The following is a 14,855-nucleotide window of genomic DNA, read 5'->3' on the forward strand; positions in this document are numbered from 1 at the left end:
AGCATTACGTGCTTACCATGGTGGAGGCAACCACTGGGTGGCTTGAAACATATGCAGTACCCTATGCTAATGCCCAAAGCACCGTCTTAAGAATGGTCTCAAGAAAGAAGTCCTATGGTGACATGGCACTCCAGAAAGAATTGAGTTGGATAATGGGTCTCATTTAAAACATTCTCTTGTAAATACTTGGGCTAAAGATCATTTCACTGTGTGGGTTTATCATATCTCATATCACACAACAGCTTCTGGTAAAATTGAAAGATACAATGAGCTACAATTGGGAGAAGCATTTGGCACAAGCCACCTGATTGGTCAACACTAGAGGATCCATCAATCACAATGGTCCTGCCCAATCCAGCTCCCTACCTACTATCGAGGGAGATAAGGTCCCTGTAGTACATGTAGAGAACATGTTGGGAAAAGTGGTTTGGGTCCTTCCAGCTTCTGGAAAAGGCAAACCTCTCGGTGGAGCTGTTTTTTGCTCAGGGACCTGAGTCTACATGGTGGGAGATGAAAAAGAATGGGGGTGTTCGGTATGTTCCACAAGGGAATTTGATGTTGGGGGAGGGCAGTCAGTAATTCCATGTGTATATATATTTATATGTATATATGTTGTTTGTATTTAATGCTTGTTAATCATTATTCTGTATATATATTAAGCATGATGTAGTGATGTGGAATAAGGGGTGGAATGTCATGGTTTTATGATTTTTGTTGTTGATGTTCCACATCATAACATCATGTAGTGCAGTGGGAGTTAAAGAGTTAATGCTGCAGCTCCATGGATCATGGATAGTTCTGGGTGTACCAGTCTCAGAAGAGAAGAACTGCGTAGCACAGAGGACTTTATGTTGCTTTGCATTTTTTGTTTTCTACTCAGAGGAAAAGATAAAAACTGTTTATGTATCATGAGGCACAGGCTCTTTTCCCTTTTGCATCGACTCAGCAGCAGGTGCTCGCTATCTATCTCGCCTTCAGTGTTTAGGATAAGCCTTGGTTTTTCAGACACTCTCTCTCTTTATTTATTAGCTTCAATTCCAATTATATTGTATTATATTGTGTTATTTTGCATTCCAGTATTTTATTTAGTAAATTAGCTTTCCTCCTCAGATTGTTGCTGCTGTTTTGTTTTTAGGCCCTTTTCCTTTTTCCCTTCCCCCCTTGACCTTTCCTGGGTTGTGGGTCCCCTGCCCCAGTTGTCACAAATCAGGCCAAACCAGCCCGTAAACTGTTGACAGTAAATTAACTGGAATTTGTGTATGTGATTAAACATACAGAATAATTTATGTCAGTACAGTATACAGATATCCCCTACCTCAAACCGCAGGTGAAAATGCCTCTAAACTTTTACTGAAAATGAGTGTTTTGTTTCTAGGAAGGCGCAAAAGAGTTTGCAGCTGCCCTGACTGCTGAGCGTATAAAGACGCCACCGAAGCGTCCAGGTGGTCGCCGTAGGGGAAGGCTTCCAAACAACACCAGCAGACCTAGCACACCAACAATAAATGTGTTGGAATCAAAAGACACAGACAGTGACAGAGAAGCTGGAACTGAAACTGGAGGAGAAAACAATGATAAAGAAGAAGAAGAAAAGAAAGATGAAACATCCAGTTCCTCTGGTAAGGCTAGTCAAATCTACTTAGCTGCAGCGCTTAATAGCGTGAATCCACTTTGTCCAAAGCAGTCTTAGAAACCATGTATTTGAAGTATATTGAAATCTTTTAAAAATGACATTTTTTAAGAATGACAGTGAGTTTAATAGATCTCTGTAACAAAATGTCCAGATTTTCTCAACTTAGTTTTAAATGAGATCTGTAACTTTAATGGCCAATGTTACCCAGTTTTTGACTTCTCCAGGAGCTGTGTGAAAGTTACTGTTTTATTGTAGTATTTAAAACCAACAGAACTCTGGGCTACAGTTGAATAGGATAATATGTGGTTTTTAAAGGCTTAAAGTTTCTATAAACTTCTTGAAATATAACCCTACATCAGTTCATACTTTCAATGATTATTAATTACAGAAGCAAATTCTAGGTGTCAAACACCAATAAAGATGAAGCCGAATATTGAGCCTCCAGAGAATGTGGAATGGAGTGGTGCAGAAGCCTCAATGTTTAGAGTACTTATTGGCACCTACTATGACAACTTCTGTGCAATTGCCAGACTAATTGGGACCAAAACATGCAGACAGGTGAGGAGGGAAGCAATTACTAAGCATTATAGTGTTTTACTTTTAAAACCTGAAATACAGAACTACTAGTATTAATTACTGAAAGAGAAAAGTAATTCTCTTGTTTTTTCACAAGAATGCGATGATCCAGAATTCATGCTACAATTATACGGAAGTTAGTTTAATTTAAAAATGGATTTAAAAGTTCTAAAAGCTATAGCTAGAGTACCTCTTCTACAATGACAAAAACAATCAACCTTAAATATACTGAATAGATTAATATAATCTGGTAGATGGTGATTGGAGGAAATAGTATTCATATAGAAAATAAGCAACTTTCTACTAGTGAGAGATTTATCATGGATGTATTATGGTATCTCTTGTTAGGTGTATGAGTTTAGAGTAAAAGAATCTAGTATTATTGCTCCGGTCCCTGCTGAAGATGTTGATACTCCTCCCAGAAAGAAGAAAAGGAAACACAGGTAAATCTGTTACTAAATGACCTTAGCATAACAGAAAATTGGAGATGGAGGGGATCTGAACAAAAGCTATTTTGATAGAATAGTCATCTGTGTCCTTCCTTTTCAAAAACAAAATTTGCAGCAATAAAACAAAAGACTTCTGTTTTTCCAGACAGAAGCACTACCACATAGGAGATGGGAAATGTTATACTTGCCTCCCCTTCTCCTCTTTTTCTAGCTTCTTAAACAGATTCTTGAAGGTTTATTGCTGCAAATAATCAAAGTTTAGTTTAGAAATACTCTTCTATATGACTGGTTAAAGTATTCAAAAAATTTCAATGGAATTTTGCAATTAAATTTACAAGTTTTACAGTGGTATTAAATAATGATGTATTATTTTTCAAACTAAACCTATGCTTTATGATGAAATGTAGTGAATCAAAGATTCAAATGATCAGTAAGGAAAAAAAAATATTGTAAATAACACTAGAATAGTCTTTTTAAGGGAGTTGGCAGGAATTCCCTTGTTACACCCTTGTTACACCCAGCTGCGTTATCAACTAGAGCTTCATTTGAGGAAACAGGTTAATAGATTCTTAATTGCAGCTTCACTTTAAATAATAAGCTTCAATTAAAATCAAAATAAAGCCGTACGTTGAGCCAGAAAGACCTTCTAAAACAATTTTTGTTGAAATTTTAAACTTACTATCTATAATGTAATTTTCTTTGAGAACCCTGAGGTTTGAAAAACTTGATTCAGTGTTATGATTGTTTTTATTCATTGGGTTAAGAAAATAGGAGATAAGTGTTCTTGGCAACTTTCAGTCTGTTATTTATTTATTTCTGCAAGGAATAAGTGTGCTTTTTTCCACATTTCTTATTTTCCCCTTCAACTTTCCTTATCTTTCCCATGTTCGTTCTTCCTGGTTTTCTTCCAGTAATTCTAGGTATGTTTATTATTTCCAGGCTTAGTGAAATTCATAATTGATTTAAAAACTAACGTTGTAGTAGAATGTTTCTGTTTTGTAGCACAGAAACAGCTACTGTAAGCTAAGAAATAATGTAGTGAGCATCTGGAAGAAATAATTTGTTCTGAGAAATACTTAGTAATTTAATGCTTTTGGCACATTTTTCAAGTTTTGGGGCATTTGCTGGGATTTGTTTATTAAATCTGGAGTTAATAGCTACAGTGCAAGTTTATAATATGCAGTTGGGAATTAGCTTGCTTTCAGTTTTGTGCAAATTGCTATAAAATGCTACTATATCTGTCTCTGAAGTGTAACTAAAAGGTTCAACTGCACTTTGAAGCTGAAATTGATTGTATGGGTAGAATGTTATCAATACTCTTGCAGGAGTTTTGAGTCTTCTGTTTAAAATAAATGAAATCACATACCAAACAGTATGTGGGGTTTCTTGAGCTTGTACTCCTACAAGCTGCAACAAATAAGTCTTGTATGCCAGTAATTTTGGTTTTAAAATGCCTTTCAGGGTTTTTTTTTTTGTGGTTTTTTTTTTTTACCTTTCGGTGAAGGAAGATTTTTTTTTTTCTTTTAATTTCATAGAATACGGCAACTGAGCAGTATCTGTTCTGTGTCCAATAGACTTTCAGAAAGGAAACCCTTTTGGCATACATACATACTAGTGTAATCTGAGCACATGGTAAAGATGTCATGCAACTTGGTGACTGGAAAACCACCTGAGTCTTCCTCTATTTCTTATGCTTTTTGAGATTATTCAGTCCTGGAGTAAATCGAATTCTGGAAGCACCAGTGTCCTTTTCTTTACCCTACACCATTGCAAGAGTCTGATCTGCAAGTTTTATCTGCTTAAGAGGTGCATACCCTTTGAGGAAAGGCAGTATTCACTGAAGAGAACAGCAGTTGCAGATGGCTTAGTTAATACTCTTTTCTATCTGATTTGATAGCAGATTCTCTTAAGGCTTTAATTCATTATGTATGTAGTATCATAAAAATGACAGTTCTAACCATGCAAGTGAAACTACTACTGTTAGCTGAATGGCACACCTTCCATGCTATCTTGTACTCATATAGGCACAGTGAACAACTGGCATGACTGTACCCACTGTGGATAGTAAATAATGCTCTTTCTCTCCATCCAGTGTCTTTTTAGTTAGATAGCTGCAGTAAGACTGATCAAGAATGGAAAAAGTCTTTTAAAGGTTTTCTGGAGGGTCACTAAATGTTAAAACTTATTTAATAGAGGTTAACTACACAGTTTGCATCATCCCTCCTTGGCTAGATGAATAAGTATAATATAAGATGAACAAAAAATTGAGAAAGCATGAGCATGTGCTGGAAGGATGGTACTTTATTCATTCTCTTATGTATATTTGTTCTTCTATGTCTGGGAGCTGACTTACATACTTCCTTTAACTAATAGGCCCTTTTTCCTATGGATTGAAAATAATCCGATTGTAGTGTCATATAATGCTGCTGCTTGATTCCTTTTCTCTCCCTCCCCTTTCTCATCCTCTGTTCAGATGTGAGTTTTCTGAGTAAACTTTTTTTCTCCACTTTTCTCCTCTTTCATCCTGCTTTCCTTATCTTCCTCCAGACTGTTTGCTGCATGTGCCTGAGTAGCTTTGTACAATTCTGCATAGTGTTTACAGTACAAAGATATTCTTCTCTGCTGCCATACAATACTTCTGACAACTGCTGTCATAACACTTCTGGAAATGCTTGTTTTTTAAACTGTCATGCAAGGTGTCAGCTACCAGATGTATACAAATATGCCTGTTTGCTTGGAAATCTGCCAGTGAGTTTACAGTTTAGTTTTTCCTTAAGCCTCAAGTTGGAAGTTGTTTCTCAACCTTCTCCTTGCCTTCACTTCCTGGTGCGTGAGTTCAGATCTTCTCTTTTGACAGATAGATAGCAAATAAGAGTGTGGATGCAAGATGCGAGTCTACTTCTGATTTGGTACTTAGACTTCAACTTCATGGACTAGTAGGGAGAACTTACAGCTCTTCCTGACAGTCCTTGAAAGTTACAAGAAAACGAATGTAGTATTTGATTGTGACAGTCAAACTTGTCTAATTGGTGAGTGTTGGCAACTTCGTGCTGCCATCTACCGTTTCCCTCAGGTCATGATCACATCATGGATGTCTTGTTCATTTCTTGCCAGGGTCTCTTACTCTGATACCAGTCTCTGTTACAAGAGTGGGAAAGTTGATGCTTTTGTCATTGTGACTTCCATACTGAATTCACTACTGATCTTGAATTGTTAGTATTCTGAACTTCTAGTTGACGTTGATCTTTGTCATATTCAGGTGGCTATGTCAGTATAATCCACTTTCCATAAAACCAAAAAGTCCCAGCTGGTGAAGAGTCAGCAAGTGACATTTTACACTAAAGTATTAGGATATTGTTTAACTTGAAATAAATGTTTGTGGTAATTGCTAATGAAATAATGCTTCTTAAAGCATTCACAGAATGTATTCACAGAAAGCTTTGGAGGGTTTATCATGATTTTTGGGAAGGGTTTGTTTAAAGATAATGTATTTGTTACATTTGCCAAAAGCCAGCCAGCTAGCTAAAAAAAAAAAAGTTTGATGTACACTGGAGTAATTGAAGTAAAAATTGTACTCATTTCAATGGCTTCTTTGGAAGAGTTTGTGTTCATAAATATATGCTGGTACCTTTTTTCTGTTTTTCTTTCATCTTCTAGAGCAAGCCACTCTTGATAAGAATGTAATCTACTTATTATAGTGTTTTATAGCTGTGATGGATATTATTTGGTTCTGTGCCCTGTCCTCAGATTCAGTACCCTGGATAAGTTCTACCACTGGGTTATGGCAAGGGAAGGTGCAGCACACCAATGAATTAAAGTAGAAATAGAGATAATGTATTTACAAAATAAAATACTATGTAAAAATTGAGAATGTACAGCAGGAGATTGTTTTTCAGAACACAGACTTTTAAAATATTTATTATACAGAATTTTTTAATATTACTGAAATTCAAGTACTAACAAAAACACATATAATTGAACAAAACCTTATTAACATCAATTTGTACTGTAAAGCTACTAAAATTTTCTGTCTAGCATGTGTTTCTTAGCTAAGGTCAGACAAATACATTTGCTTAATTATTTGTTACCTGCCCCTGAAACTTTCAATCTACAGAATAAAGGAGTAATCATAACTTGCAAATACAGTGAGCTATGTTGTGGTAAGCAAAAGCATGGTATATTTCAAAGAATATACATTCCACTTTCTACCAGCCTCTGACCCAAAGCAAACTTTCAAAGGCACTATTTAGGCAGTGTAAAAGAATGAATGCTGAAAGGACAGTTTTAAGGATGAAAGAGAAGTGTGTAAAGCATATGAAGTTTGAAGCAGAAGGGAAATGGCTTAGCACTATGGAGGTTGGCAGATAAAGGGTAATAATACCTGGCTGTGATCTTGAGGAGCCTACTGGTGAGGTTTTGAGTCTCCAGTCCTATAAAAGCAAACAGCTGTCAGAATTTCACTTCTATTTAGATGTGCCCTTGCGTACTTGCAATTCCATATACTTTCTTCTTCTGCTGCCTGCTGTAGTGCTTTCCCATTTGCATGTATTCCTTAAAAGCCAGCTGAATTTAAGCCTAGGTCTGGGTAGGTGCTGCTTGACTGTAAATCTTGCAACTACTGCAGTGCTGCAGTGGGCAGGGGGTGGGGAGGGTAATGATTAGCCTGAAGAGTGTTGTTACAGTCAGCACCAAGAGTCTGGAACAGGGTATTTCTGCTGCAACCAATTCTGAGGGTCTAGCAAACATTTATGTTACCAAAATGTTGCCCGTCTTAAATCAAGTGTGGGTACAAGATGTAGAGGACTTTCCCAGCCCACTGCAGGTGGAGTTCCTGTCAACTTTCTTGTGTTTGTTTTGTGTTTTTTGCAGGTTGTGGGCTGCTCATTGCAGAAAGATACAACTGAAAAAGGGTTAGCATCTTTCCATTCAATTTATGTCCTGAACTTTAAAGATCCTACTATTGTTTTTTTTGTTTGGGTTTTGTTGTTTCTTTTTTCCCCATTTTTAATATTAGGCCATTATATACTTTTCACAGGGAGCTAGAGATCACAGGGGGAGTAAAAAGAGAAAAAGCAAGCTCTCATTAGAGAGATATAAATCATATAGTACCTTTAATTTCTACAATAACTGGTTGGAAATAGTGTGTATAACTCAGAAGGAGGCTGAATTAACAACTTCTTTTTAGCATGTGCTCATAAAATCTGGCAAATTAGGAGTAATTAGCTATTAGGGACTGCGGTAAAAAGCAGTATTTGACTTAGAAAAAAGAAAAGAAAATTAAAAATTTTTTGAGAACAGTTTGGGGCTTGTAACAACATAAATTGTTTCTTTCCCCTTTCTGGTTGCTGACGGATTGTTTTTGCAAACACATGCAAATGCAACAAAAGCTGAGTAGTATTAACAGCAAATATAATCTATATAGCAACAAATTCTCCTCACTGTTGTATAGATAAAGCTAAAGTTTGCCCCAGTAGTCCCTTCTAGCCTGTAAGATACTGACTCTGTCTGGATTAGAAATTTGGCTTTGGAAAGCTTAGTACTTCAACAGGTGTTATTTTGCCAACATATCTGTTTTAAAGTTGACTGTTTCTCAAGTGTAAAAATGACTTGGGGCATCTGAGTAAATTTACTTTGCTGAATAAAAACAGTGTTACTCTATCACATGTTTACACAGGAAATTATAATATTGTAGTTACATTTTTCAGTCTTCTGCAATAGACAGTGTTCAGCTCTGAATACACATAAACAGCTGGGAAGAATAAAATGCAACTAGTGGTGTCAAGCACCTAATATTACTTTTTTTTTCTAAACACACACCTCCCTTCTTTCCCCTCCCACCACTGGTCCTACAGCTGGGTTTGTTTGGTTTTGGGCTTTCTTAGTTAAGGGACTTCAAGGGAATTTCTACTTTAAAGAATGAAGGGAACTGCATGTTATTTGTTAGCACCTTTCACTATTATAAACGTTGCAATTTTTATTCAGATGGTTCATCAAATCATGTTTACAACTATCAGCCATGTGATCATCCACGTCAGCCTTGTGACAGCTCATGCCCTTGTGTTATTGCTCAAAACTTCTGTGAGAAGTTTTGTCAGTGCAGCTCAGAATGTAAGTAAAAGCAGAAAACTTCTCTATAAATTTTTCTCACTGTATCAATGCTAGCTCTCTGTTCCCTCTGCAGACTGTGTTTGTGAGAGTGTTTGTCAAACAGTTGAAAGGGAAGCACATGTTTAGTTTAACTTGGCTCTCTTAATGAGTCATGGAACAAAGTCAAAATCAGTCTTAATGTTATTAGACTTGAGGAAGACTGAAGTAAAATTGGAGATACTTAGGAGGCTTGAGACTTGTCTGTCTAATAGTAGATGTTTTAATTTCCCTCTCTTTGTTGGACAGTTTAAAGAACATCTCTCAATTTCCTTTTCCTTTGCTTGCCTCCTGAATTGATGAAGGGAGGAAATAAATTGTCCTCATTCACAATAAATTGTCCTCATTCACAATTTTTGCTACTGAATAAAAACACTAAGCAATCTTAGCTTTCTGTGATCTGTAATAGAAGCAGTGTTTTTCTAAGTAGACATGGAGTAGCTTTTGCTGCAGGAAGATCTGTAACAACTCTCCCAGAATTCTGCTTATTAGTGGCTGTCATATGTTTATCCATATGATGATTTACTGTGTAAGACAATTCTGTTTCAGAGCCTTCACCTTTTAATGATTTGAGTTCCTGCTTACATACCACTCATACATCTCTCCTAGCTAGACTGCCACTATAGGTATTTTGATCCTAATTTTTTTTTGTTGTTGTTCCAAAACTAGCTCAGCATTACTCAGTTCAGAACTACCACTAGCGGATTGCTTGGAGGTCTTCTACTCCCTCTCAGATGTGTTCAGCCTGATAATATATCCTTGTAAAATGACAGTGCTTGACAAATTAAATTCTATGAATCAGCATTTCCTAATGCAAGTCTTTCCTGTTGGTATTTTTCCAACCAACCCTGACCACAGCTGTTCCTGCAGATCAGCCCTTGCAGTGGGCATTGGCTGTGACTCTGCAGGGTCTATACAGGTCCATGCAGGTTCATTAGGGAAAATCTCCCCTGAAATCATGATCAGGCAGTGGAACAGACTGCCCAGGGAGGTGGTTGAGTCACCATTCCTGTCAGGTGTCCAAGAAATATTAGATGTGCCACTGAGGGACACCGCTTAGTGGGGAAATATTGGGGGAGGTGCATAGTTGGCTGGATGGTCTTGGAGGTCTCTTGCAACCTTAATGATTCTGTGAATTTATTGTAATTCATAATGTCCTATAAAGAGATCAACGGTTATGCTTGTTGTTTTTTATTTTTATTATTATTTATTTTAATATTCTGATATGCTGTGATCTATACTGTTCTTACTTGGTACTTTTTCATGCTTGCCTTTTTTTCATCTATTCCCTTGTAGGCCAAAACAGGTTTCCTGGATGTCGTTGTAAAGCACAATGCAACACTAAGCAGTGTCCATGTTACCTAGCTGTTCGTGAATGCGATCCTGATCTCTGTTTAACTTGCGGAGCAGCTGACCACTGGGACAGCAAAAATGTCTCTTGCAAGAACTGCAGCATTCAGAGAGGATCCAAAAAAGTATGTAAATAGTTACAGAACTATGTGCATATTGCCTTTGGTCTTTTTTGAAGTGTTTTCACATTTTCATACCAGAGAATAGAATTTCTTCAGGTTCATGGTTTCAAGCAGGAAAAAACACAAAGCAAAAAATAAAAATTAAATTGGGGGGTGATGGTGATAGCAACAAAACCCTCCAAACAAATAAAGAACAAATAAAAACTATCAAAAATAAAAAAGGGGAGATAACTATTGTCTATGTTACCTTGCTTGTGTTAGTTTTAAGTTCTGTTTACGTTTTAGCATGTGCTAATACCAAGTTACTATCTTTAGTTTTTTCTGTATAATACTGTGGAAGGATATCTCTTCATTCTCCCCATTCAGGCTTCACTTGTAATTTGCAGATAGGTCTTAATTTTAAAACGTAACTAGCCCCTGGTTCAGTATGAGGCAATTTCACTCAGACATCGATACTGGTTATTTCTTTGTTCAGATGTAGATTGTAATGCATTTACTTCATATAAAGTCTACCAAATATTTCTGTAAAGGCTATTCAACTCTGTTCAATTGTTTTAAAAACAAATAAGTTCTTAATTCTACTGTACAGAATCTTCTCACAAAGTGGTCAGTCAAACAGTAAGTTAATCAGCATTATGCTCCCGTCAGGAAACCTTTCTAGTCTGAAGTTCCTAATGTCTGTTTGTGATTGTCAGTTAGAAGAATGCTTGTTTTGAGGTGGGGAGGGAAAGTCAATCCAAGCCAACTGTCTATTTATTTTTTTTTCTCCTTCCCCTTCCACAGCACTTATTATTGGCACCTTCTGATGTGGCAGGCTGGGGAATTTTCATCAAAGATCCCGTACAAAAGAATGAATTCATCTCTGAATACTGTGGTGAGGTAAAGGATACCACTGGTTATGTATGAACTTAATTGGTAAAGTTAATTGGTAAAGAGATAGGCTTTTGATGTCTTTCTGTAGAGAAAGTGAGGTGACTGGCTAAGTATATAGCTACTGCTCCAAACCCAGGAGTTAGATGGTTGAAATGTTTCCAAAAATTGAGGTTCTTGTGAGAATGAGTACTAGTGTGCCATTCTTATCGATGTAATTTTCACTAAAATTCAGTAGGCACTTTCATTGAATGATATTCCGTGCAATCTTAATTTTTAAGATGAAAAGCAGTTTTGTCTTTCTTCCTACTCTGAAAGCTTGCTTTTAGCATTAATAAGTTCTATGATTGTTTGATCAACCTAGGATACTTGCTAAAAACAGTATTTTATGTTTGTGATTATTTTCAGGGCCAGAGAATTAAAAGAAAAAATAAGAAAATAAAGAACTTTTTTCACAATGTCTTGTTTTTTTAGCTTTCAGCTGTTACAGTTAAAAAAAAAAGGGGAGAGAAAGTTTACAAAAACTATTTCTTCCAGATTATTTCTCAGGATGAGGCAGACAGAAGAGGAAAAGTATATGACAAGTACATGTGCAGCTTTCTGTTTAACTTGAATAATGGTACGTATTTACTAGTCACAACTCATACAGCATTAATAAAATGTTTGATCACAATTCTTCAGCCCTGTTTTTTTGCTGGCAGCAGCTAAGACTACAAGCAGCTCTTTCTGTTCCACATCTTTTCTCAGCAATTTGCCAATTCCTATTAGTGAGAGCAGAGGGGTTTTCTGCAAATCGTATTCAAAGAGATATTAGTGAAAGAGCATATTAGACAAGGTGACTACAGATGATGAGTTGAGTAGAAATAGTATTTCATGGAGTAAAATTACATAGAAGCATTAGTAAACTAGCCTGAGTAGTGTTATTTGAAATAATTTTACCATGACTTAAATAGCACTGTGACGTAAATTTTGAAGGTCATTTTGTGTGGGGAGAAAAAAGTTACACAGGTGGGAAGCTACTGCTACTTGCAGAAAAAAAAGAGACTGTAATGTTGTCAGTTATGGAATATAAGAAAATATTTGAAAGAAAAACACTGCCTGCTGTAAAAGTTGGCTTAATTTATTTATGGAACTTACCTTTGGAGTAAGGGCAGACAAGCTTCACATGAGAACTACTGTGGTAGGAGATAAATGGACTGCAGAGGATGGGACACACGAGGAACATTCTGAGTTGCAGAACAATAAAGTTGCACCACCTCTTTGATGTAGAATGTTGAGCAGTTGTCTTTTCCAGCTGCTAAAATCTAAGCATATTAATCATATGATTGTATGTTCTGAAAGAAACTGTAAATGACCTTCCTATCACTTACATTTTTACTCCTAGATTTTGTGGTTGATGCAACGCGCAAGGGAAACAAGATCAGATTTGCAAACCATTCAGTAAATCCCAACTGCTACGCAAAAGGTAGATTTTATATTCAGCTTTTGTTTTACTGTGTATAAAACGTTGTGGGATATGTAGAATACATATACATGTTGTCAGTATTCATTAACATGAGTTTATTTCTTTTTAACAGTTATGATGGTTAATGGTGATCACAGAATAGGAATATTTGCTAAAAGAGCCATTCAGACTGGTGAAGAACTCTTCTTCGACTACAGGTTGGTAGATGTTTCCTTTAACTTCTTCCTATGACATATTCAATTAGTTAACTGTATTTCTGAGCAGATCCAAATTAGTTGCTGTACCTGCTTCTTGATAAATTCAGGTCTCAGCACCTGAGGAGCAGTGAGAGACAGTTGTCTGGCTTTTTTTTTGTTCTGTTTTGTTTTTAATTGAGCAAAGCATTTGCCTAAGAGTTTTGTGAACTTGCAACAGCGGCTTATATCAAGAAAATAAATGCCTCCCTTTCTAAGTTAGTTGCATAACATTTTTTGTGCAGATATGTGTAAAAAAATATCTAAGAAATATGCGTTTCTCTGGTACTTCCCTAGGTAAGCACTACAGCTTGTCTCAACTACTATTCAGAAATGGGCAAGGAAAACTTATTTTATTACAGAGTTTGCTAGGATAATCTTGCTAGAAGAGAACTTAACCTGTTCAATAAAAACAATACTACATAAGTCAACCTTGAGAAATGCAATTAATTTCCATCAGCTAAACTGAATTTTAGCACTGTGAGGTACAAAATGAAAAGTGTGAAACTTCATGGACTTCTTACCCCCTTTTGGCTCAAACTTCTCTAGTAGCATTTCTTGAATGTTCATTATTGTTCTACGTTTGTGAATTTACACAGGAAGTAAAGGCTTCGGTGGTGAGGAAACTATGGGAAGCCTGGGAGTATGCCGGACTGTGCTGTTATGTCAGAACAGTGAAGTTGAAATGTTCCACTGCTCCAGTGATACCGTATATTATTTTTGTTTTTATTTTTATTTCAGATATAGCCAAGCTGATGCCCTTAAGTATGTGGGTATAGAAAGAGAAATGGAAATCCCTTGACACCAGGACACCAGCTACCTCTTCTTATAAACATACAGCTGCCTTATCTTCAGGAATTTCTAGTACTGTGGGCAATTGGAAAAAAAAAAAAGCTGCGTTTGCAAAGTACTGTAACAGTAATTTATAGTCACCAATTTAAAAAAAAACTTTTTATTGCCTTCTCACCAGCTGCAGTGTTTTGTACCTATGACCTTTTGCAATAATGTGGTGTGGTGCATTTTTCAATCTTGAATAAATGATACTTGAACTTCTTCATTTTTATGGTAATGGAGTTGAAATTCTGTGTTGCCAGATGAGGAAGCAAACTAAAGACTTAAGTTCTGAAAGAAGGCAGTACACACTTGCCTAGATGTGTTCAAATGTGTTATTCCTCTGCTTTATCAGACCTAATCTGGGGTCAAGTCAATAGCAGCTAGATTTAGAAATGGAGTGAGCGTACTCAAAAATAACAAAAAACAAAACAAAAAAAAACACTTAAAAGGGAGGCTGGGAAGAATTAGGTATTGTGATGCTATCACTGAATCACAGAATTGTGGGGGCTAGAAGGGACCTCTAGAGATCATCTAGTCCAAACCCCCTGATAAAGCAGGCTCCCTAGACCAGGTTGCACAAGTTAGGTCTTGAAAATCTTCAAAGAAGGAGATTGAACAACCTCTCTGGGCAGCCTGTGCCAGTGCTCTGTCACCCTTACTGTAAAGAAGTTCCCATGCATATTTGTGTGGGACTTCATATGCTTCAATTTGTGGCCCTCTCCTCTCGTTCTGTCACCACTGACAAGAGTATGGCTTCATCCCTTTGCCTCCTACACCTTAGATATTTACAGGTGTGGATCAGATGCCCTCTTGAGTCTTTTCTTATGAACAGACCCAGCTCACCCAGACTTTACTTTCAAGAAAGACGCTCCATGCTCTTTATCATTCTTTGTGGCCCTCTGTTGGACTCTTTCCAGGAGCTACCTATCTTTTCTGTACTGGGGAGCCCCGAACTGGACACAATACTCCAGGTGAGGCCTCATCAGGACAGAGTAGAGGGGGAGGATCACCTCCCTCAACCTGCTGGCATCCCTCTTTTTAATGCACCCCAGGATACCACTGGCCCTCTTGGCCACCAGGGCACACTGCTGGCTCTTAGCCACCCTGTCATCCACCAGGACACCCAGGTCCCTCTCCTCAGAGCTCCTCTCCAGTTGGTCATTGCCCAACCTGTATCGGTGC

At 37.1% G+C, this 14,855-nt stretch overlaps 1 protein-coding gene across 8 annotated transcripts in view; it reads left to right on the top strand.

Annotated features, from left to right (window-relative positions):
* EZH2 (enhancer of zeste 2 polycomb repressive complex 2 subunit) overlaps positions 1 to 13,743 on the top strand; it is a 53,841-nt gene extending 40,098 nt beyond the window's left edge. For all 8 annotated transcript variants that reach the window (XM_065753021.1, XM_065753028.1, XM_065753022.1 and 5 more), the window contains 11 exons: positions 1,376 to 1,616; positions 2,019 to 2,188; positions 2,555 to 2,649; positions 7,525 to 7,565; positions 8,638 to 8,763; positions 10,096 to 10,274; positions 11,055 to 11,150; positions 11,679 to 11,760; positions 12,526 to 12,606; positions 12,719 to 12,803; positions 13,581 to 13,743. In XM_065753021.1, the coding sequence (XP_065609093.1) occupies positions 1,376 to 1,616; positions 2,019 to 2,188; positions 2,555 to 2,649; positions 7,525 to 7,565; positions 8,638 to 8,763; positions 10,096 to 10,274; positions 11,055 to 11,150; positions 11,679 to 11,760; positions 12,526 to 12,606; positions 12,719 to 12,803; positions 13,581 to 13,641 (1,257 nt within the window). In that variant the 3' untranslated portion in view covers positions 13,642 to 13,743. The remainder of the gene's footprint in view (positions 1 to 1,375; positions 1,617 to 2,018; positions 2,189 to 2,554; positions 2,650 to 7,524; positions 7,566 to 8,637; positions 8,764 to 10,095; positions 10,275 to 11,054; positions 11,151 to 11,678; positions 11,761 to 12,525; positions 12,607 to 12,718; positions 12,804 to 13,580) is intronic.
* Positions 13,744 to 14,855: the final 1,112 nt, after the last annotated feature.

The sequence above is a fragment of the Cyrtonyx montezumae genome, unplaced genomic scaffold (genome assembly GCF_038088225.1).
Source record: "Cyrtonyx montezumae isolate F1298 unplaced genomic scaffold, pur_monq_1.0 scaffold_8, whole genome shotgun sequence".
Classification (NCBI taxonomy): domain Eukaryota; kingdom Metazoa; phylum Chordata; class Aves; order Galliformes; family Odontophoridae; genus Cyrtonyx; species Cyrtonyx montezumae.